This window comes from Halichoerus grypus, chromosome 11 (genome assembly GCF_964656455.1).
Source record: "Halichoerus grypus chromosome 11, mHalGry1.hap1.1, whole genome shotgun sequence".
Lineage (NCBI taxonomy): Eukaryota > Metazoa > Chordata > Mammalia > Carnivora > Phocidae > Halichoerus > Halichoerus grypus.
In genome coordinates, this window is record NC_135722.1 from 55699908 (window position 1) to 55727408 (window position 27501).

The 27501-nt window shown below is 58.6% G+C and overlaps 1 protein-coding gene across 1 annotated transcript in view; it reads left to right on the forward strand.

Annotated features, from left to right (window-relative positions):
• MYO7A (myosin VIIA) overlaps positions 1 to 27501 on the forward strand; it is a 78909-nt gene that overhangs the window by 30915 nt on the left and 20493 nt on the right. Inside the window, exons 11-30 of the mRNA XM_078058581.1 lie at positions 549 to 691; positions 1404 to 1614; positions 2118 to 2253; positions 5089 to 5195; positions 10705 to 10842; positions 12599 to 12757; positions 13201 to 13293; positions 15217 to 15311; positions 16460 to 16544; positions 17090 to 17308; positions 17728 to 17835; positions 18890 to 19099; positions 19464 to 19667; positions 19920 to 20096; positions 20580 to 20669; positions 22111 to 22238; positions 24317 to 24443; positions 25164 to 25283; positions 25861 to 26034; positions 26875 to 27102. Of these exons, the coding sequence (XP_077914707.1) occupies positions 549 to 691; positions 1404 to 1614; positions 2118 to 2253; positions 5089 to 5195; positions 10705 to 10842; positions 12599 to 12757; positions 13201 to 13293; positions 15217 to 15311; positions 16460 to 16544; positions 17090 to 17308; positions 17728 to 17835; positions 18890 to 19099; positions 19464 to 19667; positions 19920 to 20096; positions 20580 to 20669; positions 22111 to 22238; positions 24317 to 24443; positions 25164 to 25283; positions 25861 to 26034; positions 26875 to 27102 (2952 nt within the window). The remainder of the gene's footprint in view (positions 1 to 548; positions 692 to 1403; positions 1615 to 2117; positions 2254 to 5088; positions 5196 to 10704; positions 10843 to 12598; positions 12758 to 13200; positions 13294 to 15216; positions 15312 to 16459; positions 16545 to 17089; positions 17309 to 17727; positions 17836 to 18889; positions 19100 to 19463; positions 19668 to 19919; positions 20097 to 20579; positions 20670 to 22110; positions 22239 to 24316; positions 24444 to 25163; positions 25284 to 25860; positions 26035 to 26874; positions 27103 to 27501) is intronic.

Here is a 27501-nt window from a genome sequence, read left to right on the forward strand (position 1 = left end):
GCCCTGCTAGCCCCGCTCCCCACGGGTCCCCCATCCCTGGCCTGCTCTGCTTTCCAGCCCCGTGGGCCTCATGCTGGGTCAGATTGTTGGGGCACTTGGTCTGCTGTGCTATTCCCAGCCCAGAGGATACCCTCTCTGGTCTTTCCAAAGAAGACACTGAAGATGGGCTGGGTCAGGGGGAGAAGGCCCCAGTCCTTCCTGTTTCCACACTCACGAGTTTGCCAGCCATTGAGCCCCTGCCCTGCACCACGTTCTGTGCTGGGTTCTGGGACCCTCAAGATGTTCAGAGCTGATAGGGAGACAGAGGTGGATGGAGAGATGGGAGCCCAAAGGAGGGTTAGGGAAGGCTTCTTGGCAGAGCTTTGAGAAGGAGTAAGGAATTGTTCCAACAGGAAAGGGGGCTCCAAGACAGAGGGAACAGCTTGAGTAAAGACTAGGGGATTTCAAACAGCACGGGAGGGGCTGAGCGAAGCCGGGACAGTCCAGGAACCTGGCCCGTCTCCTTGGGAGGGCGCGTGGGCCCAGTGGCTGACACAGCCACCTCTCAGGGCATCTACGGGCGGCTCTTCGTGTGGATTGTGGACAAGATCAATGCGGCAATTTACAAGCCCCCCTCCCAGGAAGTGAAGAGCTCTCGCAGGTCCATCGGCCTCCTGGACATCTTTGGGTTCGAGAACTTCGCTGTGAACAGGTACCACGAGGGGCTCTGCTCTGTGGGAATTTTCTTCCACAACATGGTCAGAACAGGTGTCACACCTCTGCTTTAAACGACACTGAGCGGGCTGCGAGCACGCTCTGCCGGGCTGTGGGAGAGTTTGCCTCCAGTCATCCTGGTGGGCTCTCTCACTCCCGTTCCGGCCCGTCCCCTCCAGCTGCTCGGGAGAAGGCTCTTACACTGTCATGCACACCCCAGTGTCCAAGGTGCAAGGTGAGGCCGAGCCATGCTCGGGGTCCCACATTTCCTGAAGGGTCATTCTTGGGGGCCGGGTCAAGGACAGATGGAAGGAGCAGGCCCTGGTGGATCCCGGGGCTGGAGGCCCCTGCCCTGCCCCACTTCCTGCTTGTGTGACCCCTGGCAGGTCACTTCAATTTCTGTAACATTTGGATGTCTCAAAGCCCCCCACCTCCACCCAAACACCCACAATGAATATGTGAAGTGTCACCTGGGAGAGCACTGGGTTGGTGACTCAGAGATGCTGGCCCTCAGGAAGCCACTTACTAAATCTCGTCAGCCCCCTTCCCCTCTCCCCTGACTACTTTGTATCCCTCTTCATGCCCCCGAGCGCCTCGGCCCTTGCCCTCTGCCAGGGAGTTTGTGCCCGCCTGTCAGCCTGCTCCAGGCACAGCGTGGCCAAGGACGTGCTGGCCTGCTCAGCCCGTCACCCGCCCCTGTGCCCCCTCAGCTTCGAGCAGCTCTGCATCAACTTCGCCAACGAGCACCTGCAGCAGTTCTTCGTGCGGCACGTGTTCAAGCTGGAGCAAGAGGAATACGACCTGGAGAGCATCGACTGGCTGCACATCGAGTTTACCGACAACCAGGACGCCCTGGACATGATCGCCAACAAGCCCATGAACATCATTTCCCTCATCGACGAGGAGAGCAAGTTCCCCAAGGTGCGTCTGCCCTTTGTTGGGCGCCTGTGCAAAACATCCCCTCATGCTCTGAGCCTCAGCTTTCCTCATCTGTAAAATGGGACCAATGATACGTGCCTCTCAGGGTGGCTCTGGGGCCAGTGCAGGTGCATTCACCTGACATTTGGGGATCACCTGCAGTGCACGGGGTCCTGGACCAGACAATGGAGATCTAAGCACGTAGCTGGCATGGAACAGGTGCTCCAGACCTGGGATGTGTCTCGGAGTCGGGGAGCGACTGCTCCCATGAGTTTCACTGTGGGGAAATAGATTTTCTAAACTGGACTGAATGCTCAAGGTAGTGTAGTTCCAATCCACCCACTTAATAGATAGGGAAGTGGAGGCCCAGAGAGCTCCTGTGTGGGATACAGATAAAGGGAGGGAGCTCTTGAGAAAGACAGAAGAGGGGGCGCAAAGGCCGGGGGCAGCAGGGGCAGGAAGACCGGGGGCGGAGGGGGGCTGAGCGCGGCCATCGGTTCCCACAGGGCACAGACACCACCATGTTGCATAAGTTGAACTCCCAGCACAAGCTGAACTCCAACTACATCCCCCCCAAGAACAACCATGAGACTCAGTTTGGGATCAACCACTTTGCAGGCGTCGTCTACTACGAGAGCCAAGGTACAAGCGGGCTGTCTGGGGCTGCAATCTCTTCGCCTGCGCCCTCTCCCGCCCTGGCCCTTCTCCCTCCCGGGACGGGCTGGGGGCTGGAGCACAGAGCGGGGAGGGGCCTTAGGAAACACTGGGCCCAGTGCTCTTTCTTTCTTTTAGAGATTTTATTTTATTTTTAAATTTATTTTTAAAGATTTTATTTATTTGAGAGACAGCATGCTTGCGCGGGGGTGGAAAGGCAGAGGGGGAGGGAGAAGCAGACTCCCCGCCGAGCAGGGAGCCTGACGCTGGGCTCCATCCCAGGACCTGAGCCGATGGCAGATGCTTAACCAACTGAGCCACCCAGGCACCTCTGGGTGCCCCTCTTTTAGAGATGTTAATAAGTGTGGTGAAGTATGTATAATATAAAATGTACTGTTTTAACACTTTTTAAGTTACAATTCAGTGGCAGTAAGTACATTCACTATATTGTGCCACCATGGCCACTGGCCATCTCCAGCGCCGATCCATCACCCCAAATAAGTACCGATTAAGCAAAAATGTGCCCTTTTCCCCCAGTCCGTGCTGACCTCTATTCTGTTTTCTCTCTCTCTCTCTCTGTGTATATATATATATCTGACTACTCGAGGGACCTCATATAGGTGAAATTGTATAGTATCTGTCCTTTTGTGTCCGGCTTATTTCACTCAGCATAACGTCCTCAAAGTTCATCCATGTTGTAGCAGGTGTCAGAATTTCATATATATATTATTCATTCATCTCTTGATGCACAGTTGGGTTGTTTCTACCTTTTAGCTACCATGAATAGTGCTACCATGAATATGGGTTTCAAGTATCTGAGTCCCTGCTTTCCATTCTTTTGGGTGGGCTCAGTGTACAGATGGGGAAGCTGAGGCTCAAAAGGGAAAGTTACCTGTGTTTCCATGACATTGTCTGTTAGGTACCAGGCCAGGCCTAGACCCAGTCCCGTGACCCACTAGGACTCTCTCAGCAGCCAAGACCAAGTGTGAGCTTTGAAGGGGATGCATCCCCCATGCTTCTGGGATGTGCATTTGGGTTCATTTTAAAGCTAGAGGTGAAGAAGAGAATCAGGGTTACCCTACTTGGAATTCTTGCAGACTGCCCTTGCGACTCGGCCCCCACCACCCTGGTCTAAAGGGCTGCCTTGGATGGGCATCAGCTGTTGCGTGTCTCTCTATATTGAGCTCTTGTGTTCAGCCTCCAAGGGTTTCACCTGCAGTCGGAGGCCAGGGAAATTCAAAACAAACAAGCAAAGAGCCATTGGTTTCGTACTTCCTTGTTGAATTGTCCAGAAGGCTGACAGTGTATCAGTGAGCCATGCTGCAGGGATGGAATCTGAAGCCTGCCCAGCCCTCCCGCAACTATTGGATTGTGAGATCCAACCTTGCTGTTAGAAAGAAGGAAGCCAACGTTAAGTCTGAAGGACTTTCGGGCAAACCCATGTGTCTGTTCTTAGGAATAACAGAGGATTGTATCAGGCCTCATGCTGTTGCTGAGGATACAGACGGGAAAATTGAGTGGACTCTGCACAAAGTTATAAAATTATACAACGTTAGATCTGGAGGGAACATAAGGCTTTATCTACTTTATGGATTTGAAACTGAGGCTTAGAGAGGGAAATGACTTGCCTAAGGTCACTAACCAGTTTTGAGCTGCTTTCAACAATTCTGTCAGCATTTCCTGGCTCACAAGATACTGTTTTAATCCCGCATTTTATTTATGAATCAGGTGGTGTTAGGTGATCTGAAGCAAAGCAAGAGTTTACGGGTACTGTCACGAGGAAGCCGAGGGCCAGAAGGGGACCATCCTAGGGTCCCAGACTGAGTCTGTCATAGACTTTTGATTAGAGCCCACAATTCCATCCCAACTCCAAAACCCACCCTTCCACTGCTGGGTGCCTCCTGGCACTCCCCCGTCCCCAGACACCAGGTGGGCAGCCCAGCGCTGGGTCTCTATGTTGTCCGCAAGCCCGGGCAGCCTGAATCCTGGGGGAAAGGGTGCTGCTTCTCTGCGGTGTTCTTCCTCATCAGGCCTCCCCAGCCCTGGGCCCCTCTGTCTTCTGCCCCACCCTAGCAAGACACCCCACCCCCTGACGCCCCGCCATTAACCAGTTCCTAACTCCTCAGTGCCTGGGATGGCCGGCCTCTTGGGGGTCTGTGAGGTGCAGAGGAGCCTCCCTGGGCTGGTGCCGGGCGTCTAGGTTCAAGTCTCAATTCTGCCCATGGCTTGCTGTGTGATGTTAGGCAGCTTGTTCAGCTTCTCTGAGCATTGGTTTCCTCCCTTGTGGGATGGGGAAGATAATTCCTGCCCACCCCCTAGCTGGAGGGGGGTCGTGAGCATCAGTGCTGCGAGGGCACTTTGTAGGACATAACACACTGTTCAAGAACAAGGTATTTTAAATTCCTTTACTCTTAGCTGTACTAGCCCAACACGTATTCTCTCCCAGGTGACACACTCAACAGGGGCTTCTGATGCCTTTATTCAAAAGACTAAGGCTGGCAGTGCAGACGCTGGGTGGCTCCCCAAGGAAGGCAGCCTGCCCTCCCCAGGCCAAGGCCTCCGGCCCTTCTCTCTGAACGGGTCTGGAAGGGGGGCTGTGGGGGGAGGGAGCTGCAGCTCCAGTTCCGGCTTTGCCTCTCGCTTTCTCTGTCACCTCGGGCAAGCCGCTGCTCTGTCTGCTGTAAAGTGGATGTGGTTGAACTAAGCGAAGTTTGAGGGTCTTCCTGGCTCAGACACTGTGGATTTGGGGAGCGGATGAGTCTTGTCAGGTGGAGGCTGCCCGAACTCTCGAGGTGTGACCAACCGCTTCTTGCCACTGCCCAGGCTTCCTGGAGAAGAACCGGGACACCCTGCACGGAGACATTATCCAGCTGGTCCACTCCTCCAGAAACAAGTTCATCAAGCAGATCTTCCAGGCCGACGTCGCCATGGTAACGTCGGGGCGGGGTCTCTACTGGGCAGGAAGGGCCCCCAGAAGCCAGGCCCGTGCCTAGGCCCACCCTTGTCCAGAAGCTTCGGCTGAGCTCCTCTGGCCGCAGAGTGAGGGCAGTGCTTCGCTGTGGTTCCAGGAGGAGGCCGAGGGGCCTCCACAGTCCTCCCGTCTGGTCCTCCTGTTGCAGTGACTGGGGGGGGGGCGGATGGGGCCAGGCCCGGAGAAGGGTGCCATGAGGGGTCACAGAACACAGCCTGATCAGGACACAGTTTACCATGGAGGCCCCCCCCGGCTGAACCTCTGGCAGCTCACAGGGAGCCTGGGAGAAGGGAGCACATCCAGCCTCAAGGACACGGATGGATGTGGGTATTCAGAGAGACAAACACAGAGGGCGTGGGCGCCCCAGACCCGGGCCCCACACGGGGGTGCAGAATTTCCCATCCTCGGCATTTCCTCTGTCCCTAGAGTGGTGGTCTGGTAGACTGGTTTCCTGCATGATTGTATGCCTCTTCATTTCCTATTTTCCTCCTGTCCCAGGGCTTCCTGCAGGGCGCTCAGAGGGACTCACGGGGAGGACAGAGTCCCTCCGTGCCTGTCCGGGTGCCTGCACTGCCCCGGGCCCCTGGGAGCCCAGATCTCTGCCCCAAGGGTTCTCCTTTCTCCCTGGTGGATTTTGCCCTCTGTTTTCTGACCCACCACCTTCTCCTCGCCCCCAACCCCATCTCGCCCTGCACTGTGCTTCCCGTTATAGTTTCTCTGTGGTTATTCATCGGGCACTCTCCGCCAGTCGGCAGCTTCCGTGAAGGTAAAAGACCCAAGTCCGGGGCCAGTGGATGGCGGGCCAGGCCTCAGTGGCCCCCAGGGCTGGGCTGTGGCCTTGGCCCCTGTGGCTCTGAGGCTTGGGGAAAGGGCCGGCTTTTTCTTTTCTTCTTCTTCTTCTTTTTTTTTGTTTTGGAGTGTGTGGTTTTTTTTTTTTTTTTTTTGTGGAGTGGTTTGTGGAGTGGTTTTGAGTTTTTTGTTGTTGTTTTGTTGTTTCTTGAGTTGTGTGAACTGTGAGTATCTCTGTTTCTTAAAGGAGGAAACTGAGTCTTAGAAAAAGAGGCAAGACTTGCCCAGCATGCCCCGTGAGCCAGGGGCTGAGCCAGGACTCTACTCCAGGTCTCCCCCGGCCTCTGCCCCCCTGAGTCTCTCTGTGGTACCAGGCCTGCTTCTTCCACCAACCTCTGGCACACGCCTCTGTGTCCAGGACTTGGTCAGATCCGCTGATAACCTTGCAGAGTAGGAGGGGCAGGTGATATTTTCTGCATTTTGCAGCTGGGGGTCTGAAGCTCAGAGGTGGGGGTGACTCACCCTGAGGCAGAGTATCCCGGAGCTGCGACTAGTATCCCAGACCTCCTTAGGCCCTGGAACAGTATCCATGGTGTACCTGACCACCACCTTCAGGTCGTGGCTCCCACGGTGCTCCAGGCCCCGAGAGTGCTGCCTACCCCCTCCCCGCCGCCCCCCGAGTAGCAGAGCTTTGTCATCCCTTTGCCTCTCCTTTTCCTCTTCTCAACCCTCAGTTTCCTCTCTGCCTAGTACTGATGTCCTCCCACATTTGGTCTTCAGGTTGAGTCTCCCTTCCTTCCTGCGTGTCTGGCATCCCCCTGCCGCCCAGTGCCTCATGGACTTCCAAACCACAGTTCACAAAAGCCACGGCAGCAGAGCAGGGTGCCTGGAATGTCCGGGGCAGGGAGTGTGACTGGACAGCAGCCTGTGCCCTCAGCCCATGGACTGGGCCTGGGACCCCACCCCCAGGCCAACACTATGGCCCAGCTGCTGACCGGGCGAGCATGGGGCCCCTGCCAGAGTGGGGCCCCAGGGGCCAGAAGCTCCCGTGCCCAGCAGTCCCCACCCCGAGGCCCACATGTCACAGGGTGGCAGCTTTGGGAGACAGGTGTGGCACTGGGCTCTTCCCCACTCTTTCCTCTTCTCCTCCGGTCCCCAGCCCACCCCACCCCTCCCAGGCTCAGCCATTCCTCCTGGTCTGAGGCAGTCTTGGAAGATCACAGAACCTCGTCTTCTCCTCCTGCCCCCTCTCCTCCCTTTCCAGAGCACCTGGGGGCATCTGGGGACCTCTCCACAAACCTTGCTGTCCTGAGGCTTCTTCCCCAGGACCCTGGGACTAGAACCCACTTATTGAGGAACTGTGGAGAGGTCCAAGCAAAAGACCCTGGGGTCCCCAGAAATGGCTCGCTCTTGAGGGAGTTTTGGAGCACAGAGTTAGAACACAACAGTGCACATTTGATCTTGATTATATCTTCTTTTCTGGGCCACTTACATTTCTCACCTCCCTCACTCCTCACAGCACCCTGTGAGTAGTTAGTGTTGTCCCCACATTACAGGCAGAGAAGCTGGGGCCCAGAGGGGACAAGGTGCAGACTGAAGGTCACACCGTTTGTGACACACAGGACTTTGATCCAGGTCTGTGTCAGGGAGGTAGGGGAACTTGTCCAAAGTGACACACAAGCGAGGGCTAAGGGGAAGCTTTGCAAGCCCCTGCTTTGTCTCTGTGAGCACCGCCCCTCGGAAAGAAAACCTGTTTTGGGACTGCTGGAAGCATGCTAGCTCTGTTAGAGGGAGCTGGAAACCGGTTTGGTGAAGTGTGAAGTTTTTAGTCACAGTTTATTGACGATAGTGCTTTATCTCAGGGTGGAAGCCCGCACCACCTCCTTCCAGGGATCTGAACCCGCATCCTATGTCTCTCTCCAACCCCCAAATTTCCATCCTTTGACTCTAGTGTCTGCCTCCTGAGGTGGCCCTGGGCAGCCGCACCCCAGCCAGTGCTGCTGGGGGGACCAGCCGAGCCATGGGGACCGCGGTTCTTCCAGGTCATCGAGCCCCCCGATTAATGTCTAATCCCAGTCACGTCCCTAGGCCCTGAGTCCACGGGACTCTTGTTCATGCTCTACGCCTGCGTCTCCCCAGCCCCGTGCACGTCCCGCTCAGGTGTCTGCCCCTCAGATCCCTTCTGGGGAGTCACTTAACACTGAGCTCTGGACTTTCTACTCCCGCCTTTACCCCATTTCCAAAAGTCTGCAGATTCTCCCAGAAACCCATGAATCTTAGAAAGGACCCCCATTCCCCTCAGTGAAATAAAACCGAATCAGAAACCCCGGGGGCCAGGAGGTGAGAGAAGCACCCCTTCCGCACTCCTGCACTCAGACACAAAGGGGACCAGGGTGCCCGTTCCGTGCCAGACATCGGCCTGCGTCCTGGGGACAGAGCAGTGGGCAAAACCGAAAACAGCCTCTGTCCTCATGGAGCTTATGTTCAGGCAGAGGGGAGAAGTCGCTAATAAGCAGATGAATAAGTAGAATACATAGTATGTCAGACGGTGATACATAAGATGGGGAGAAATTGAGGAGGAGAAATGCCCAAGGTGAGGCTTTGCAATGTCGAATAGGGGGACCGGGAAAGGCCTTACGGGAAGTTGGTAAGGAGGTGGCGGAGCCAGCCACGCGCATCTGGAGGACGAACAGCCAGTGCAAAGCCTTTGGGCCGGCCTGGGGCCCTGTGGAGAGCACGAGGCGGGGGTGCCTAGAAGCGCCGCGAGACGGATCCTGCAGGACCTTGTCCGTCCTGGCGGGGACGTCGGTGTTCATGCGGAGTGAACCCGGGAGCCGTTGCAGGGGCTCTGAGCGTGTTGGGTGGAGAGGCCTGGATTTGTGTTTTGACAGCTTTCCCCGGGCTGCCGGGTCGATCGTGGGCGGAGGGAGGTGTGGAGTGTGGGGGACAGAAGCAGGGAGGTAGAACCCATAAGGCCGCTATTGGATCTGAAAGAAGAGGAGCTGGGGGCAGTTCGTAGAGTGTGGAAGGGGCAGTCGGGAAGTGGACGTTTCTGGGGGCCCACGGACGCTGGGAGCTGGTTGTGCGAAGTGTTGCTGATTGTTAGTTGTGCCCGGCCCTGGGCCCCCGCCGAAAACAAGGCAGACCTGCCTGTCCTCACTAGGCTCACAGCCCAGCAGGGAAGACAGACAGACAGACAGACAGAAGTAGTTCCGGAGTGATGATAGAAAGCAAAGAAAGGTTTGTGTCATGTATGTGCTGTATGGGGGGGTGTGTGCGCTGTGTGTGGGAGCGTGTGTCGGGGTCTGTGGGGTGCGTGTGCTTGGGGCGGGGCCTCTACCGCAGGCCGAGGGAAGCCCAAGCCGGCCGGCTCCCCGTCCGAGCCGCGGGTCGTCCGCTGCTGCGGCTGGATCGGGTTCTGGGACCGTCATGGGGGTCAGAGACCTGACATTGACCGTACCCCGATGCAGAGACTCCCCAGCTTCCCTGGCAAATCCTCGAATATGTGCCAAATGACACTAACACAGAGACCGGGCACATCTCAGGCTAGCAAGTGTTTGCGGTTTCCCGGCAAGTTCCATTTCTGTCTGGGGCACGTGGTCTAACTTTTGTACGTGTTCCACCTCTGCCTCCCCACACACCTCACACCCCTCCACCTGCCTGCCTGGCTGGCGGTGCTCCGGGATACCAGATAAAATAAGGTCTCATTTAAAATACAAAATCTTCCAATAATAATCAAATTCACTGATAAATTCTCACACAGACCAAGCCGGCAGGGAAATAACAACATCAAAATACTTTGGAATTGAGTCTGATTTCTAGGTCTAGTGTCGCAGGGTTGGTCTGAGATGTTCTACTTCCTGTTTGTGGACCAGGCCCTCCCCTAGCACCCCTGCCTCATTTCACAGCGTTCTGAGATGGGGACCCCGACAGGGGACGGGGTGCTAGCCGGCTCACCCAGATAGCGACTGGCCGGCCCGGCTCAGAGCCTCTGGGCCTCAGGGCCACCTGGTGGGAGGCCAGCTGCGTGCCTTCTCAGGAGGCTGATCTGGGCCTGCTGCTGCCGGGCTCATCCCCCAGGGAAGGGAGAGGGCACAGACAGCAGCCCCCACCCCGGGGCACACACGGGTTCCCAGGCTGCTGTTTCCTGAGGCCTAGTCTGTGCCCACCTTGTCACAGCCCTGTCGCCTAGTGAGGTGGCACTCTTCCCGTTTAGGAAAGAGGCTCAGGGCTGTTTAGTGAGCTGTGCAAGATCACATAGTTAGGAGGTGGTGGGGCCGGGGTCTGAATGTAGGTCTGTCCGACCCCTCTCTAGAGTGGACCTCAGTGTCTCGAGGTGACCAAGTTCGGCTCCTCATTTATTCCCGGCACGGCAGAATGGAGACTGAGAGGGGCTGCGCCTTGCCCAGAGTATTCCAGCAACCCGGGGATGGGTGGGGGGGGGCACCCACTCCCCGTGTAGCCCTCCTCCAGACCCAGGTCCCGGGGGGTGCCCCAAGGGGTGCATCTGAGGTCCAGCACCAGCCCAGATTAGGCGAGTCACAGGAAAACCCCAAGTGCCCTGCTAGCCTGCTTCCCGGGGGCGGCTCCCCCTCAGGCCCGAAGCCTGCTGCTTCCCTTCCTGGAGGGCTGGGGGGGCACAGGTCAGCCCCTCCCATCCCTGTGGTCCGTCCCCCCAGGGCGCCGAGACCAGGAAGCGCTCGCCCACACTCAGCAGCCAGTTCAAGCGGTCGCTGGAGCTGCTGATGCGCACACTGGGCGCCTGCCAGCCCTTCTTCGTGCGCTGCATCAAGCCCAATGAGTTCAAGAAGCCCATGGTAAGTGGCCCTGGTCCCTGCTCCAGGCAGCTAGGGCCCAGCCTGGGGAAGGCGGAGGCGCCCGGCCAAGGGGCAGGGTGCGGGCTGGGCTGAGACTTTGTCTTCTTTGGGGAATGGCAGGGCACCTGAGGGGCTTATAGAACCAGTTCTGACTTACTGGAGGTAGCAGGTGCCCCGGAAAGAGCCTTGACTGCAGCGGGCTCCACGCAGGTTCAAATCCTGAGTCTACCGCCTTTAAGCTGGGCTTACGTCCCTGGCCATGTCCTGCCATATGCGTGCGGGCTGCCTGGCGCTGGGGTCAGCTGCGCTGCTTGCTGTGGCCCTGACTTTGAAAGCCCCCTCTCCTTCGAGCCAACCAACCACCACCTCCTCCTCGAAGCCTTCCCAGATTCCTCTGACTCGTTGGGGGATGTTCTCCTTTTTTGACTCTGCTGAATAACATTGATTGGGCCTTTACTGTGTGCCCAACAGGGCCGGAGTCTCTCCACAGCCCTATTCCACCTTCCCAATAGCCTGGGAAGGAGGGACCTGAAGGAGGGACCGACCATAATGATTCCACATTTGAGATGTGTGACTGCAGACCTGGAGATTGGGGGGCTTGAGGCCAGAAGCTGGAAGCCGGGGCCATCCCTCATTTGGGCCCTTTCTTTCCACAGCTCTGGGAGGTGTTGTTTACCACAGAGCTCTTCCCAGAGGCCCCGGTTGCGGGGGGGGGGGGGGCAGCTGGGGCCTGAGGGGTCTGGGGAGGAGGGACGGAAGGAGGGAGGCCAGGGCTGGGCCAGGGAAAGTGCCTGGAGGGAGAGGAAACAGGTGTCGGAAGCCAGCCAGCTGCGTGCTGGCCCTGCCCCCAGCCTGAAAACATTTCCCAGAGTGGGCTGGCCTGTCCCCCATGGGGCCCAGGACTGGGTCTGCAGGGGTATGACGGTTACAGAGGGTTCTAGCTCACCCTCTAGGGCCAGGGCCCTGCCAAGGTAGTTGGGTACCCTCTCTCCTGATCTCAGATGCTTCCAGAACCTTCTCTGGGCCCAGACCTTGGCATCTATTGCCTGAACCTTAGCAGCAGGACCTTCTCATTGGTCTCCTGTCTCTTTGCACCAGTCCCCCTCCTGACTGCAATGAGAGCCAGTGGGTCTCAAATGGTTGCTGGTCACTCCCTGCTGCCTCCCCAGCCTGGCCTCTGAGGCCCTCTCTAGTCCCTCGACACCTGCTGCCGTCACAAAAACAACTCTGTGCCCATGAGGAAAATGGTCTCTTCCTTAAGGCATTTTACCGCCAGTGGCCAGAAAGTTGTCGGAACAGCTACAAATGTACTGTGGCTGTGATATGAAGGGCACTCCGTGGGGTTGTACGAGCGCCCAACACCTGCACAACCGTGACCGCGACGTGCATTAGCCTCCTCAGTCCCCATCGAGTCCCCGAACGTGCCTGCGCTTTGGGCTTCCACACCTTTGCCCATGTGCCCCCTGCCTCCTCCAGCGCCCTTTCTCCTGACAGGGTTAGAGCCAAGGCCGCCTCCTCCATGAAGCCCCCTCAAGATATCCCAAGGGGAGTTAAGCGGTTTCTCCTCTGTGCCCCCAAAGCATGCAGCTTGTCCCGTGTGAGGGTGTCATTCCGTGCCGCTAAGTAAGTTTGAGCGGCGGGTCTGGGTTCAGTCTGCCTTGCTCCTCGTCTGCTGTGTGGCTGGGAAAATGCAGAGCGGGGCTGAGCTCCCAGCAGGGGCCTCCAGCGCTGATGCCCTCGGCTCCGTGCCCGGCAGCGGTTCGACCGGCCCCTGTGTGTGCGCCAGCTGCGGTACTCGGGGATGATGGAGACCATCCGGATCCGCCGGGCTGGCTACCCCATCCGCTACAGCTTCGTGCAGTTCGTGGAGCGCTACCGCGTGCTGCAGCCGGGGGTGAAGCCCGCCTACAAGCAGGTACAGGGCTGGAGACAGAGACGGCAGGAGGGACGGTCCCAGCTCTGGCCTGGGCCGGGCCCTGGTTTTCTCATGGGGACCGTGTACTGGGCTCGACCTTAGCTCGGCCGCCTCCCGTATGGCTGGGAAAGTCAGGGAGGAGCCAACAGAGGGCTTCCAAGGGCTTGGATCGCCGTGCTCCACCGGCATGGCCTTCACGCGCGTGGTGTAGTGGACGAGACCAGGGCTGCCCGGCGGGGCCCGGGACGTCAGCCATGGAGATGGTTTTGCAATCATCTGGCCCAGCTAAGGAGAAAACAGGGTCACAGAAGGCAGGACCTGGCCAGGGACACACAGCATGGCAGAGGCAGAGCTGGAGCCAGAGTCCTGCCCCTGGCCTTGGGAGGGACACTCAGGGGCCCTTCTCACAGGTGGGGCTGCCCATTCCCTTGTGCACCCCCTAGGACGACCTTCGGGGGACATGCCAGCGCATGGCTGAGGCTGTGCTGGGCACCCATGATGACTGGCAGATTGGCAAAACCAAGATCTTCCTGAAGGTGAGCATAGCCTCTGTCTCTGGCGGCCTTGCGGATCTGTGACTTCCCCATCACAGGGAGGACGGGGTCCTAGGGGCCTCTGCAGAGAAGCTGCAGCATCAGGTGGTCGGTGCTGGGCCTCTATGGTCTTCCTGCCCTGTGGTCTGTGATAGGGAGCAGGGACTGGTTTGAAGAGCGTCTATGATCTGGGGTGTGAGGTCAGGACCCTGTGGTTGGTCGTCTGCCTTGGGATTTTGGGCAGCTCATTGGCCCTTTCTGAGCCTTATTTTCCCATCTGTAAAATGGGAGGGAGGAGGGGTGGGAGGGCTCTTGAGTGTATCTTTAGGCCCCCTCCCGTGATTTCCGGCCGGGCAGGGTTCATCCGGGCTGTGGTAGGCCACATGCTGCCCCCTCCCTCTGTCCTCTGCAGAGGCCTGTTCCCACCCTCCCTGAGCAGCACCTGGAGCTCCATGGGGCTGGACTTCGGGATGGGGCAGTTGGGGAGGGGGCAGGGCTGGGAGCAGGAAGCTGGGCCATGTGGTGTCTTGGCCTTAGAGTAGAGCTTGCTGGGAATTGGCGGTGGCCCCGGCAGCTGCAGCAGGGACAGTGTGAGCACCCGGCCTGCCTTTCTTCCCCATTTCCATTTCCGCTGTCCCGGGCAATGGGCAGGGCTCCTTCCTCTGGTGGGTGGGTGGGGCCCCGGCAGTTGGGGATAACAGCTGCGGGAAGGAGGGAAGGGGGGAGTCAGCCTGGAGCTGGAGGGAATCTGGGGTGGAGTCTAATTCTTCCCTGGCTGAGGGGCCATGGGCCAGTCCCTTCATCTCCCCAGGCCTTCATTTCCTTGTCAGGAACACATGTCTGCTATCCCCAGCCTGCTCAGATCGCTACTGCCATCTGCCAAGAGCGTTCTTTGTGCCAGGCCCAGGTGGGGCTTTTTATCCAGGATCTTGTTTAGTCCTCACAGCAGCCCTGGGATGTAGAACTGTCACGCCCATTTCAGAGGCTTAGAGAGGAGAAGCCAGTTGCCCAGGTGGCGCACTGACCTGGAGCGGAGAGCAGGGCCTCTAGTCTGTGTGGGGAAGGGAGGAAAGGCAGGCAGCAGGACGGTGTCCAGTGCCAGAGAGCTCTGAGGACCATCCTTGTCCCCATCCTCACCTCCCTGTGCTCTCCAGAAATGTGCTGTCATTTTGAAAGCCCAGACATCTACTTCTCATTCATTCATTCATTCATTCAGACGGCCTTGGCTGAGCTGCCGCTCTGCTAGGCTCTGTGCACGGTGATGTGGTCTGGGATTAGCGGGTGGGGGTGGCTCTGCCTCCCCAGGGCAGGGCCCCTGTCTGCCTGGTTCACAGCAGCGCCCCCCCCCAGCACTTAGCACCGTGTTGGCGCCTGTAGACATTCTGTTCATCTCTGTTGACTGTATGATGAGGTTTTGTCTAACTGGAGGGAGAAGAAGAGAGGCCTAGAGAAGTCAGCAGGGCCTGGGTTCTGGAGGACCTGAGTACCAGGCGGGAGACCGGGCTTGACCAGGGGAGTCACTTTAAGGTCACCATCAGATTCATGTTGGGGGGGTTCCTCCCCCTAAAGGAGGGCCGGAGCAGGAGTGACAGAGGCCAGGAGAGAAATGGCAGGGCCCAGGTCAAGGACCCATGTGACAGAGACATTGAGAAAAGTGGGGGCTTGGGCAGAGATGGCCATAGGGATGAAGCCGGTGTGTGAATGGTGGGCTCTCTGACCCCATCCAGTCAGATTAGGCTCCTCCTATGCCATTTGTCCCACCCCGGCCTCTGGGAGACAGCCACAAGCCGGGTCTGTCCCCGTGGCCCTGGGAGGCACGGGGGACAAGGGAAGGAAGGCGGGCCCGTGTGAGGCAGCCTCAGCCCGGGACTGAGCTGGGGGCCCTGAGAGGAGGGTGGGGTGCAGCTCAGGGGCTCTGCCCTCCAGGACCACCACGACACGCTGCTGGAGGTGGAGCGGGATAAGGCCATCACCGACAGAGTCATCCTCCTCCAGAAGGTCATCCGGGGCTTCAAAGACAGGTATGTGTCGGGCCCAGCTCCCCTATCTCAGCCCTCATACAGATGTGTGTGTGTGTGCCGGGCTGGCCCCTGTCCCCGGCGTGAACGCTAGGAATAAACACATACACCCGTGCGCAAGGAGCAAGCGCACGTGTGCATAGCACGCACGCATGATCGTGCAAACCCTGACGACCATCTGCCCAGGGACACAGGACACGCCCCTCCGTACCGGCACGCACACGTGGCTACGTGAGGCGCCCAGGTGGACACTCCCGTGTCTCGGATGCGAATCACAGAGCGTGTCCCGTATTCCACGTAAGGGGCACGTGCACAGCTGTAACGGTTCACAGTTGGGCAGGGCTGACTCTGGAGTGTGAGTTGGGCTCCACAAAACTCCACAACCTGCCCCTTTAGCAGTTCATTGGGTCGCTCCCTCCCTCTCTCCATCTACCGTCTGTCCATCCATCCTTCAGTTCATCTGCCCTTCCGTCAGCTCTTCTGTCCGTGCGTCCATCCGCCCATCTGTCCATCCCCTCCCACAGCTCTCGCTCGCTCAGGCACACACAGGCCCTGGCTCGCTGGCTCCCTCACACGCGACATACCCATCCTTCACTCCTCCACTGTTCACTTCTGCATTCGGCAGACACCTGCTGTGGGAGGTGTGGTCTCTCTGTCCTCCGTCAGGTTGCAGGTGACTGTCCTGTATGAGCGGCCTCAGGTGTGTGGGGGGGTCAGCACTGTGCTCACTCAGAGTCTGGCGGAAGACATGGGCTCTAGCCCCAGACTCCTGGGTCTTACTTTCCTCGTCTATAAAATGGGGAAGTTAGTAATAAGTGATGTTCACCGTGTTCAAAACTTCTAATCTTTATATTATTTCATTTACTTATTATTCATACATTTCTTCATTCAGTAAATACCTCTGAATGCCCACCTTAGTGGGCATATGTGACAAGCCTGTGAGGCAGGCAAGGCAGGTGTTATTGTACCCATTTTACAGATGAGGAAGCTGAGGCAGAGAAGTTGTGTGCCTTTGCCCAAGGTCACATAGCTGGGAGACGCAGAGCTGTGACTCAGCCCCGCTCTCCTGTCCAAGCCTCCCCAGTCCCCTGGCTGCCTCTGGGCACGATTTCTCGGCTCTGAGATCCTCCTGTATCACGTTGCTCTTTCAGATCTAACTTCCTGAAGCTGAAGAACGCAGCCACACTGATCCAGAGGCACTGGCGGGGCCACAACTGCCGGAGGAACTATGAGCTGGTGAGCCTCCCCAGGGGGCTGCTCCTTGCCCCACCAGGCCTTTGAACCCGGCCCGTTGCCATAGCAGCAGGGTGCCTATGCCCGAGGCCTGGTCGGCCTCCTGCCACTGCCCTCGCCAGCCCCCACCGTTCCTCCAGCCCAAAGTCCAAGTCTGCTTCTTCCAAGTTTGGAATGTTTTGATGGGTTGGGAGCACCTGGGCCATTAGAGACCGCGGAGGGGGCTAGGAGTGGGTGTCACATGACCTCTGCCGAGTAACTGGGCTGCAACCTGGACTTGGGGCTGGGGAGGCAGACCGGAAGGAGAGCAGCTCCTGGTCTGAGAACGGGGGCCCACTGGGGGAGGGCCCTCCAAGGCATGCCAAGGCCAACTCCCTAGAAAACTTGTCTGAGAGGAAACAGAGCTTCACTCTGGGGGGCCCTAGTCTGAAAGAAGACAGAGCTGTGTTTGGGGCGGTCCGAGGGGCGCCCCGTGCGGCGACAGTCCCGGGGGCAGGGCCGGCCGGGAATGGGGGCGGCAGGCTCTGAGCCGCTCGCTGTCCCTGCAGATGCGGCTGGGCTTCTTGCGGCTGCAGGCCCTGCACCGCTCCCGGAAGCTGCAGCAGCAGTTCCGCCTGGCCCGTGGGCGCATCATCGAGTTCCAGGCCCGCTGCCGCGCCTACCTGGTGCGCAAGGCCTTCCGCCACCGCCTCTGGGCCGTGCTCACGGTGCAGGCCTACGCCCGGGGCATGATCGCGCGCAGGGTGCACCGGCGCCTCCGGGCCGAGGTAGGGCTTCGGAGCCCCAGGTGGGGCGCGTCCTCTGAGGGCTGCTGCTCCACCTCAGGCAGGCAGATCACCCCCCCTTGTCGGCCAAGGCCTACAGAGGGGATCTAGGACCCTGCCTCCTCTGGGGAATGCACAAGACTGGGATCACACCCCTTATTTCCATCCTCCCAGCCAAGGGCAGTGGCTGGGGCCCCAGTCACTCTTGTGGTGAATCTGGTTCGGCTTTGGGAATCAGCAATGCCCCCAACCTGCTGTGTGACCTGGAGAAGTTCTCAGATGCCGGAGTTGCCCTATCTGCCGAATCATTCGGCAGGGTCGCCCCCCATCCCCCAGTCCCAGAGCTCGGGCGGGGTGGGGTGGGCCAGAGCTGACAGGAAGCACCGTGACGGTGCCCCCCAGCTGGCTGCCCCTTCCCTCAGTACCTGCGGCGTCTGGAGGCGGAGAAGATGCGGCTGGCCGAGGAGGAGAAGCTCCGGAAGGAGATGAGCGCCAAGAAGGCCAAGGAGGAGGCCGAGCGCAAGCATCAGGTGAGCTGAGGGGCCCAGCCCCTCAGATGTCCACTCACTGGCTCAACAGCACTGGCGATCCATTATCTGTCCATGCAGCCTGCCTTCATCTGCATGTGCCTGGGCCTGGGCCGGGCCTGAGGACAAGGGGCTGTGGCTCTGGAGGAAGAGGGTCTGTGCCCTCGGGAACACTTTTCCTAGCTGGGAGAGAACACGTGGATAAAAAGCCCGAGCCGGGGTGAGAGCACCCAGTCCGGGAGCCCCCAGCCACATGGCTGCTGAGTGCTTGAAGTGGTGAGGGGCTCTAAGTGTAGAACAGACACTAGATTTTGAAGACAGTAAAAAAAAAGGAATATGAAATCTCTCAGTTCTATTTTAAATATAATAATTACATGTTGACATAATATTTCGGAAATATTGGGTTAAATAAAATATATTATTAAACTAGATTTCACCTATTTCTTTTTACTCTCTTTTTTTTTTTTTTTTAAAGATTTTATTTATTTATTTGAGAGAGACAGAATGAGAGACAGAGAGCATGAGAGGGAGGAGGGTCAGAGGGAGAAGCAGACTCCCTGCCGAGCAGGGAGCCCGATGCGGGACTCGATCCCAGGACTCCAGGATCATGACCTGAGCCGAAGGCAGTCGCTTAACCAACTGAGCCACCCAGGCACCCTATTTCTTTTTACTCTCTTAAACAAAGCCACTACATAATGGCTCGGACAGCGCTGGTTCAGAGCCTCAACCCAACGGCTGTGGGATTTCTGGGCTGGTGTGGTCCCCTCCAGCAGGGGGGCGCGAGTTCCCAGCTAAGCCCTGACGGGCGGTGGCATGCTCTGGGCTTGTCTGGAGGCTTCTCTGTGGCCGGGTGCTGGGCATCTGTCTGCATCGGACGGTGAGGGTGGGGTGGGGCGAGGCCGAGGATGGAGAAGCCCGAGGCTCAGTCCCTGCCGGCCGTTAGGAGGGCCGCGGTGGAGGTCGGGACTAAGGCCTGACTGCTGCAGGGGCTCTCCTGGGCTCCCCGAGGAGGGCTTGCTCCCTGAGGCTGTCCCTCCGTATCACGCCAACCTCCCAGGAGCGCCTGGCACAACTGGCTCGTGAGGACGCGGAGCGGGAGCTGAAGGAGAAGGAGGAGGCTCGGCGGAAGAAGGAGCTCCTGGAGCAGATGGAGAGGGCCCGCCACGAGCCCATCAACCACTCGGACATGGTGGACAAGATGTTTGGCTTTTTGGGGACTTCGGGCGGCCTGCCAGGCCAGGAGGGCCAAGCACCTAGTGGCTTTGAGGTATCAAACTGGGAACAGGGGTGGGGACAGGACGCAGTGTGATAGTTCTCCCTCCTTTTGTGCCTCTTTACATTAAGGTCCCCCTGGTCCCCTCTGAGCAAAGGGCAGCAGTGATGACGTGCGGCCCCTGCCCAGCTGTCAGCTAGCCATGTGACCTTGGGCCAGTCACTGTCTCCCTCCAGGGCCATTCACAAACTTCCCTTCATTTGTGTATTGGGGACGTACCATGTGCCGGGCTCTGTTTGGGTCTTGAACAGGACGACACAGTTTGTGCAGGAAGAGCCGGCCCCGCAGGGACAGGCTGGGGGGCTTTGGCCCAAGTGTGCTCCCACGGCAGAGCAGGGAACCCCTCTGGCCTCCTCAGGACCTGGAGCGTGGGCGCAGGGAGATGGTGGAGGAGGACCTGGACGCAGCCCTTCCCTTGCCTGACGAGGACGAGGAGGACCTCTCCGAGTATAAATTCGCCAAGTTCGCCGCCACCTACTTCCAGGGCACGACCACGCACACGTACACCCGGCGGCCGCTCAAGCAGCCGCTGCTGTACCACGATGATGAGGGCGACCAGCTGGTGAGGGCTGGGGCTGCGTGGGGGCCCAGGGGGCAGGTCCCGGGGGGGAGGGGGGGCGGGACGAGGGCTGACTTCACCCTGGTGCCCCGCCTGGGCCCGGGCCGCGTGGGCGCAGTCTGAAGGAGCGGCGGAGCACCCTGAGCCCGGTGGCCCTCCTGCGGCCCTCTCCGGCCCCCTCCCCAGACCCCCGGGCTATTGAGAAGCTCAGCCCTGCACGGCCCTGTGCCCTCTGATGCGCAGCGCTGCCCCCAGGCGGCCCTGGCGGTCTGGATCACCATCCTGCGCTTCATGGGGGACCTCCCTGAGCCCAAGTACCACACGGCCATGAGTGACGGCAGTGAGAATATCCCCGTGATGACCAAGATTTACGAGACCCTCGGCAAGAAGACATACAAGAGGGAGCTGCAGACCCTGCAGGGCGAGGGTGAGGTGAGGCCCAGCTACCATGCACCCCGGTCCGTCCGTGTCCCCCCCCAGGCCCGTCGGAACGGCTGCCCGGCATCCCCAGCCTCAGGGGGCTCCCCAGAAGGAGCGTCCTAAAATCTGCCTCTGCCTCACCTCCCTGACCCCCACTCTCCTCTGTCTGCTTGTGGGAACAAATGTGTGCGCACTTTGTAAACTGCAAAGTGCGCCTCAGGATCGGATGAGGCCTTTGCAGTCAGAGCCAGCCGCGGTACTGACTCACTGGGAGGCACTGGGCAGCTTCCTACACTTTTCTGAGTCTCCGTTTTCCCGGCCATCACCTGGCTGGTGCGGGGAAGTGGGGGACGAGAGGGTGGCAGCGTGGGGTATACCTCGTAAACGTTAGCGTGGAGGTGAGCCCACCCCCGAGCCGGAGCTCCGTTGTCCATTGCCCTTGTCATCATTACTCGCGGCCCCGTCGCTTGACCCTGAGCCCTGTGTGTCCCGCAGGCCCAGCTACCGGAGGGGCCGAAGAAGCGCAGCATGAGGCACAAGCTGGTGCACCTGACCCTGAAGAAGAAGTCCAAACTGACAGAGGAGGTCAGAGCCGACCCTGGGCTGCCTGAGGAGACGCAGGCTGGGGCCAGGCTGAGCTCGGGGACCACAGGAGGGGGAACAAGAGCAGCGGCTGCCTGTTCCCAGGGGCTTGGGCTGGACCATGTGGGGAGCCCCTGGGCAGACAGGGGTGTGTGGAAGGGGGCCGTGAGCTCAGGCTGGGGCTACATCCGGGAGGGCTTCCCCGAAGAGGGGACTGGAGAGCTGGAGAGGGCTGGAGTGGCACATGGTGAGAGGGAGGACATTTCCTGCCAGCGCAGGGACCCAGTGCGTTTGATCCAAGGACCTTTCAGACACTGCGAACTTTTCGGGAGTAAGAGTGCCCATGGGGCATTAACACTACTCATTTGTTTGAACTCTCATTTAGTCACCTGGCCTTTCCTGAGCGCCATCCTGGCCCTGTGCTCTGGGATTCTGCAGGCTGGGAGGGCAACAGACACTAACCAAGGCATTTGCAGTGCAGGGGACTGGCTCCCTCATCCCCCTACATTCCCACACATCAGTCCCTCTGCCTAAAATTCCTCCTTCCTCTTTTCTGCCTGGGCGTCACCTCCTCCAGGAAGCCTGCCCAGACCCCTCTACAGTAGAGTCACGCTCCTCCTCAGGGTTTCCCCAGCCTGCTTTACCTCTGCCATTGTCCTCTTCCCCATCTGAGGTTCAAATCCAGTCCTGCAGCCACGTGGCCCCAGATTTGAATCCCGGCTCTGCTGCTGGGTATCTGGGTATCCGAAGGGCTCAGTTTGGGGGGGGACATGCCCACTGGTGGGCTCCAGGGCGGATGGAGTGAGAGCACAGCTGTGGGTGCTCCATAGAGGTGAGGACCTCCTCCACCCCCGCCCCCCCCGCAGGGGCGCCCTCCTGCCGCTCACCCCTCTCACTCTGGGGCTCCGGGCAGGGTGCAGGCTGGCGCGGTGGGCTGTGTGGAGCCAGAGAGGAGAAACACGTCTGTCAGAGCCCAGGCCTGGAGCTGTTCACACAGGGGCCAGGGCGCCAGGGATTGGTGAGGGTGACTGGGTGGTTGGACCCAGGGTGTATGCTGGGTGTCAGAGTTGTGTGTGGAGTTGTGGCCCACCCTGGAGAGATAGGGGTCCCACCAGGAGTCAGAGGAATAGGTCCCTGTCCTGGCTGAAAGGGCTTCCCTGGGGGAGGGTGGGGAGGGGGGTTAGGGAGCCTACAGAGGAGCCTTGTCCCTAGTAGGTGGCACCGGGCCAGTGCTGCCCAGCTGTCTGCTCGTCATCGATCCGACGTCAGTTCTGCACAGGGTGGGGGTGGGACAGGGCTGGGGCCATGACCGTGGTGCGGAGCCAGCCCTTCTGGCCACTCTTAGGATCTGCTCTCCAGGGGAGTGGGCAGACTCACACATGTGGCAGGGCCCCCCTCACTTTTCCCTGCCCGGGCCAAGCCTTGTCCCCTCTCTCTGGCCCAGGTGACCAAGAGGCTGCATGACGGGGAGTCTACCGTGCAGGGCAATAGCATGCTGGAGGACCGGCCCACATCCAACCTGGAGAAGCTGCACTTCGTCATTGGCAATGGCATCCTGCGGCCGGCGCTCCGGTCAGTAGCTGCGGAGCTGCCGGCTCGGGAGGCACCCAGCGCTTCTCAGGGTGTGGCCCTGAAGGGCTTTTGGTGGCACGAGTTGTGACTTTGTCACCTTGGCGATGGATGAGGCCAAACAGGCCTGGGTTTAGCTCCGCTGCTAGTCATGTGACCTTGATAGAATTATTTCATCTCCGTGAGCCTCAGTTCCTTCATAGGCTTGTGGGCACATCGATCTCTGGAGAGCGTGTAAGACAGGACCCGCATGGTAGGCACGGTTGTTCTCACTATCAAATGCATCTCCTGCCGTAGGCCCATTCCTGTCAGCTCCGTCCTGTGGGCAGGGTTCCTGCAGGTAGCGTGCCTGGGAAACCTGCAAGTGCCTCCTTTGTTCAGATCTCTGGGGTGTTGGGGAGGAGATGGGATGATCTAAGAGTCACCAGGACCAATAAAGGAATCAGCTCAGCTAGGTCAGTGGAGGGAAGACAGATAGGACTTTTCTGAGGACTCTATCAGCACAAGATGGTCAGTTAGGAGAGCTGATCCCATGAATCTGTGCATACGTGGCTGAGAGGACAGCAGGATGGGGCAGGGGCAGGGGTTTGAGCCCATTTTACTGATGGAGAAACTGAGGTCCAGAGAGAGGAAGAGACTTGCCTCCCAGACCTCCTGCCTTCCAGTCAGGCCCCCTTTCATTGCTGCTGGAGGCCTCACCGGAGATGGTCGGGCACCAAGGGCCACCTGCCTCCAGGAAGAAAAGGTAGCTGCCCAAGGTGTGTGGAAGGGGCGAGAATTTGCCTCCCAGTTGCCTCACCATCAGACCTAAAGTTGTCAGTCCTGGAGAACAGAGTGCCGGGAGCCCTGGGCTGAGAGTCAGAAGGCTGGGTGTTGAGTCTCTGAGGGACCATGGCTAATCCCTCCCTTCCCTTGGCCTTAGCTCCCAAATATAGGTGAGAAAGCTTTTACTGGTCTGTGACGAGATGGGAAAAATATAAGGTTGTTTCTAAAGCTAAATTGATTTGTTGAAAGAACTGTTCTTTGTTCTGAGATTTTACCCTTTCTACTTTTTGGATATTAAAATTATGTTCATTTTATGAAATGATTGTGATACAGATGGTGGGCAGATTGTGTACAATATGTTTCAAATGACCTTGTTTGTCATGATAAAAAGTGAGCAACCTCATAATTAATTTTGCCGTTGCACTGGCCCCTGAACCCTGAGGATGGTGGCGCCACTGGATCAGATAATCGCTCCTTCCTGCCCAGGCCTGCCCTTCGGAGAGGGAAGCGCGGCCGTGAGTGCCCCCTGGTGGTCACTTCGTCATCGGCGCCCTGTCCTTGGCCCTGAACGGGCAGGCAAGCAGTGGCTTCACTGGGCAGCTGGCCTTTATAGAGGATTTACTGTGCCAGGGGCTTTCTAAGCCTTTTCTCATTTTTCTTCACAAAAAGCCTGTAAGGAAGGTTTTATCTTTCCCTTTAAAATGGAAACAAAACAAAACAAAACTACCTTCACTGCTTTGATCTGATTACAAAAGTAATACATGGCCACTTAAGTACTGTATTCAAACATTATGGAAAAATCGCGAGTGAAAGTTGAAGCCCCACCTCTTCCATCTCCCAGACCAACTCCTCAGACCTGTTTGCTGTTTCTGCTCTTCCAGTTGCCATCAGTAGAAGTTGTAGCTGCTGTCCCGACTGGGGGCCGGGCTTGGAGAGGTGAACTCACCTGCCCAGGCCGCCCAGCTGGTGAGGGACAGGGTAGGGGCAGCCTGTGCTTCCCATCGAAGTGATCACCAGCAGCCGTGGCCGCTGTGCCCCCAGAGCAGGAGGCGCACCCCTCTCTGGATTCTGGGGACCTGGCTATGGAGCTGGATTGGACAGGAGCATGCTTCGTGCCTGACGCACCTGCCTCCAAAGCCAGACCCTCTTCAGTGGCTGCACAGCCTTCCCGGGCCGGCCCCACGCCGCCGCCTCCTGGGTGGTCTGGGGCAAGCCGGAGAGGACAGCATGCTGTGTGTCCCACCTGTGGCCCGGAGGCAGGAGGAGCCGGGCTTATCCTGAGGCCGTCTCCCCTCCTTGCTTCTCCGCCTGCCTAGGGATGAGATCTACTGCCAGATCAGCAAGCAGCTGACTCACAACCCCTCCAAGAGCAGCTATGCCCGGGGCTGGATCCTCGTGTCTCTCTGCGTGGGCTGCTTCGCCCCCTCCGAGAAGTTCGTTAAGGTAGGGAGGCGCTTGGCCTCCTGGGGCGGGAAGGGCATCAGAGAAGAGAGCCAGAGGAGGAAGCGCAGCGGGGCTTGGCGAGGAGGCCCTGCCTGGGCCATCTCCTCTCAGGCCTACAGTTCCCACCGCCTTGTCCTGGCCCTCCCCCGGGCTCCCAGCCCTTGGCTCTGTTTTCCCTGCAGCCGCTTTGTATTTATGAGGACGCTGAATTTGACAGCAGCTGCTCCTGGACCCTCCACTTACGGTCTTGGAGCAGGCACTGTGGTTGATCTCAGGCCACTTTCTTGACTGCAACTCAGTGCCAGGCCCTGGGCTCTGGGGACACAGAGGCAGAGTGGGTCACAGCAGCACTGACCCCGCTGGTCGGCGCCGTGAGGAGGAGAGTGCTCTCCCAGCCGGGAGGAGTCAGGGAGGTGGGCCTAGTGATTAGGCTAGGTGTAGAGAGGGGGAATGGTATGTGGGGGGAGGCAGGAGGCACGGCTGAGACCGGACAGGGTGAGAATGTGGTGGTCTTGATGCCAGCCTGAGGCACATGGACTTGATCCCAAGGGCAGCAGGGCTGAGCCCCGGAAGCAGTGGAGGGATGTGGATGACCAGGCCTCGAGCAGGTCCCGAGTGTGGGTGGCAGGGTTGGAAGTAGGAGACCTGGTGAGGCCGCTGTCATGGTCTCGGGGTGGGGGGAGGCTGGAGTGGAGGCCTCTCAGCCGGCCCTCTCTGCAGTACCTGCGCAACTTCATCCACGGGGGACCGCCTGGCTACGCTCCGTACTGTGAGGAGCGGCTTAGGAGGACCTTCGTCAATGGCACACGGACACAGCCGCCCAGCTGGTTGGAGCTGCAGGTGTGGCTCCTGGCCCCACCCAGGCACGCAAGTGCACGTGTGTGCGTGTGTGTGCGTGTGTGTGTGTGTGTGCGCGTGTGTCTAGTGCGTTCCAGTGCCCCAGAAACATTCCCCACTTTAGGATTCTATGGTTCTTTAAGTTCTGGAATCCCAGGCTTGTTGGAACAAGAAAGCACCCAGTGGACTCCCATCTGTTTTTTAGTCAAAGTGACTTGGGCAGGGGGTTCCCTCTGCGTCTGAATAGCTTCATCTGTAACATAGCAGTGATGACACTCACTTCACGGGGTCTTGTGATGGTTGCATGATGTGAGGGCAGAAGCCCCTGGCATGTGGCAGTGCCCAGCCTCCCAGCCCCAAGGCCCGGGCTCAGGGACCTTAAAGGTGCTGTCAGGGTGGGGAGCACTGCAGGGCTCCCTGGGCACCTGTGACCAGCCACAGGTGATGTCCTGGTGGGATGCTGGGGTCCGAGGCTCTGGGGCAGCTCCAACCCCCTAGGAGCAGGGAGCCGGGAAACCCAGAGGGCATGAACTGGTCTGAAGTGAAAAGATCCCCACAAACACTCTTTGGTCATTTTCAGGCCACCAAGTCCAAGAAACCCATCATGTTGCCTGTGACATTCATGGACGGGACCACCAAGACCCTGCTGACCGACTCAGCCACCACGGCCAAGGAGCTCTGCGACGCACTGGCTGACAAGATCTCGCTCAAGGACCGCTTTGGGTTCTCCCTCTACATTGCCCTGTTTGATAAGGTAGCCCCCCCCCCCCGCAGCACCCCCTCCTGGCACCACCCTGGCTCCTGTTCTGGGTCCGCCACGCATTGACTCAGGCCATCTTGGGCAGTTACCTACCTTCCAGAGCCTTCATTTCCTCTCAGTCACTGGTAACTCTGCCTCTGCCCAACTCATTAGGACTGTGGAGAGCACCTAGAATCAGTGGTAGATGGAAACCCAGAGCTCACTTCTGTCACATACCCGGGCTGAGTCAACCCTCCCCTGGTACCGGAGAAAAAACATGACAGACACGGACTGGGGTGGGGGGGCATGCAGCTACTTAGTCTCTGAGATTTGGTTTTCTCATTTGCAAATGGGAATGTACGTTTCTATCAGGTTTCTATGGTGGTTTCTGTTCGCTTCTTGGTGGCTACCTGGTGTGCGACCCGGGGCACATGTGGGCCGGGGGGCGGGTGATTTTGCCTCCACACTCAGCAATACCGCAGGCAGCAGTGATGTCCCCCCCCCCCCGCAATCCGGCAGGTCCAGGGACAGAACCATGTTGTCCGACAGAGTTTGCCTGAATTTTTCTCACCTACAGAAAGCTCCCGTGTTTTCAGTGACCGTTTGTCCATCAGGGTTTCACGTAAGGCTTACACTAGGAAACGGGAATGCCCGCGTGGCTGTGCCGACTCAGAGCCGGTGGCTGGGATCCAGAGGTCTGATCTGCTTCCTGGGTGACCCGGACACATCCCTGCTTTTGTCTGAGCCCCGGTTTTCCATTTGAACAAGGACAGTTGGCACAGTTGATGGCTCTTTGTGAGTCCTTCCCTGCCTGCTCATCTTTCCGCTGGGTGACCTCCAGCCCTGTGCCCGCAGGTGTCCTCCCTGGGCAGTGGCAGTGACCATGTCATGGACGCCATCTCCCAGTGTGAGCAGTATGCCAAGGAGCAGGGTGCCCAGGAACGCAATGCCCCCTGGAGGCTCTTCTTCCGCAAAGAGGTCTTCACGCCCTGGCACAACCCCTCCGAAGACAACGTGGCCACCAACCTCATCTACCAGCAGGTGGTGCGAGGGGTCAAGTTCGGGGAGTACAGGTGTGAGAAGGTGAGTGACAGTGAATCTTCTGCCTGAGCTTGCTCAGCTCACAGCCCTCTATTTTCCAAATTTGGGCTGAATGTTACTGTCTGTGACCCACTATTAGCTTATGTGGAGGTTAGCCCGACTGAGGCTTCTTCTAGATGAACACTGCCCGTGGGAACAAGGGCTCTGAAGCCTAGTGTGAACCCTGCCGGTGGAAGAGGTGTTCACACTTCTGCAGTGCTCGTGCATGGTACAGAGTCCGTGCTTCAGAACTTGCTATGTTGTTCTGCGTTCATCCAGAAAACCCTGTCTTAAAGGAGTAAGAGATTCACTTGTATAGGCCAGAGTTTGCAAATGTGTACTCTCTTAGTCTCCTTTTTAAAGGACAGGAGTGATATGGAGTAACTCGTGTTGTGTTATTTT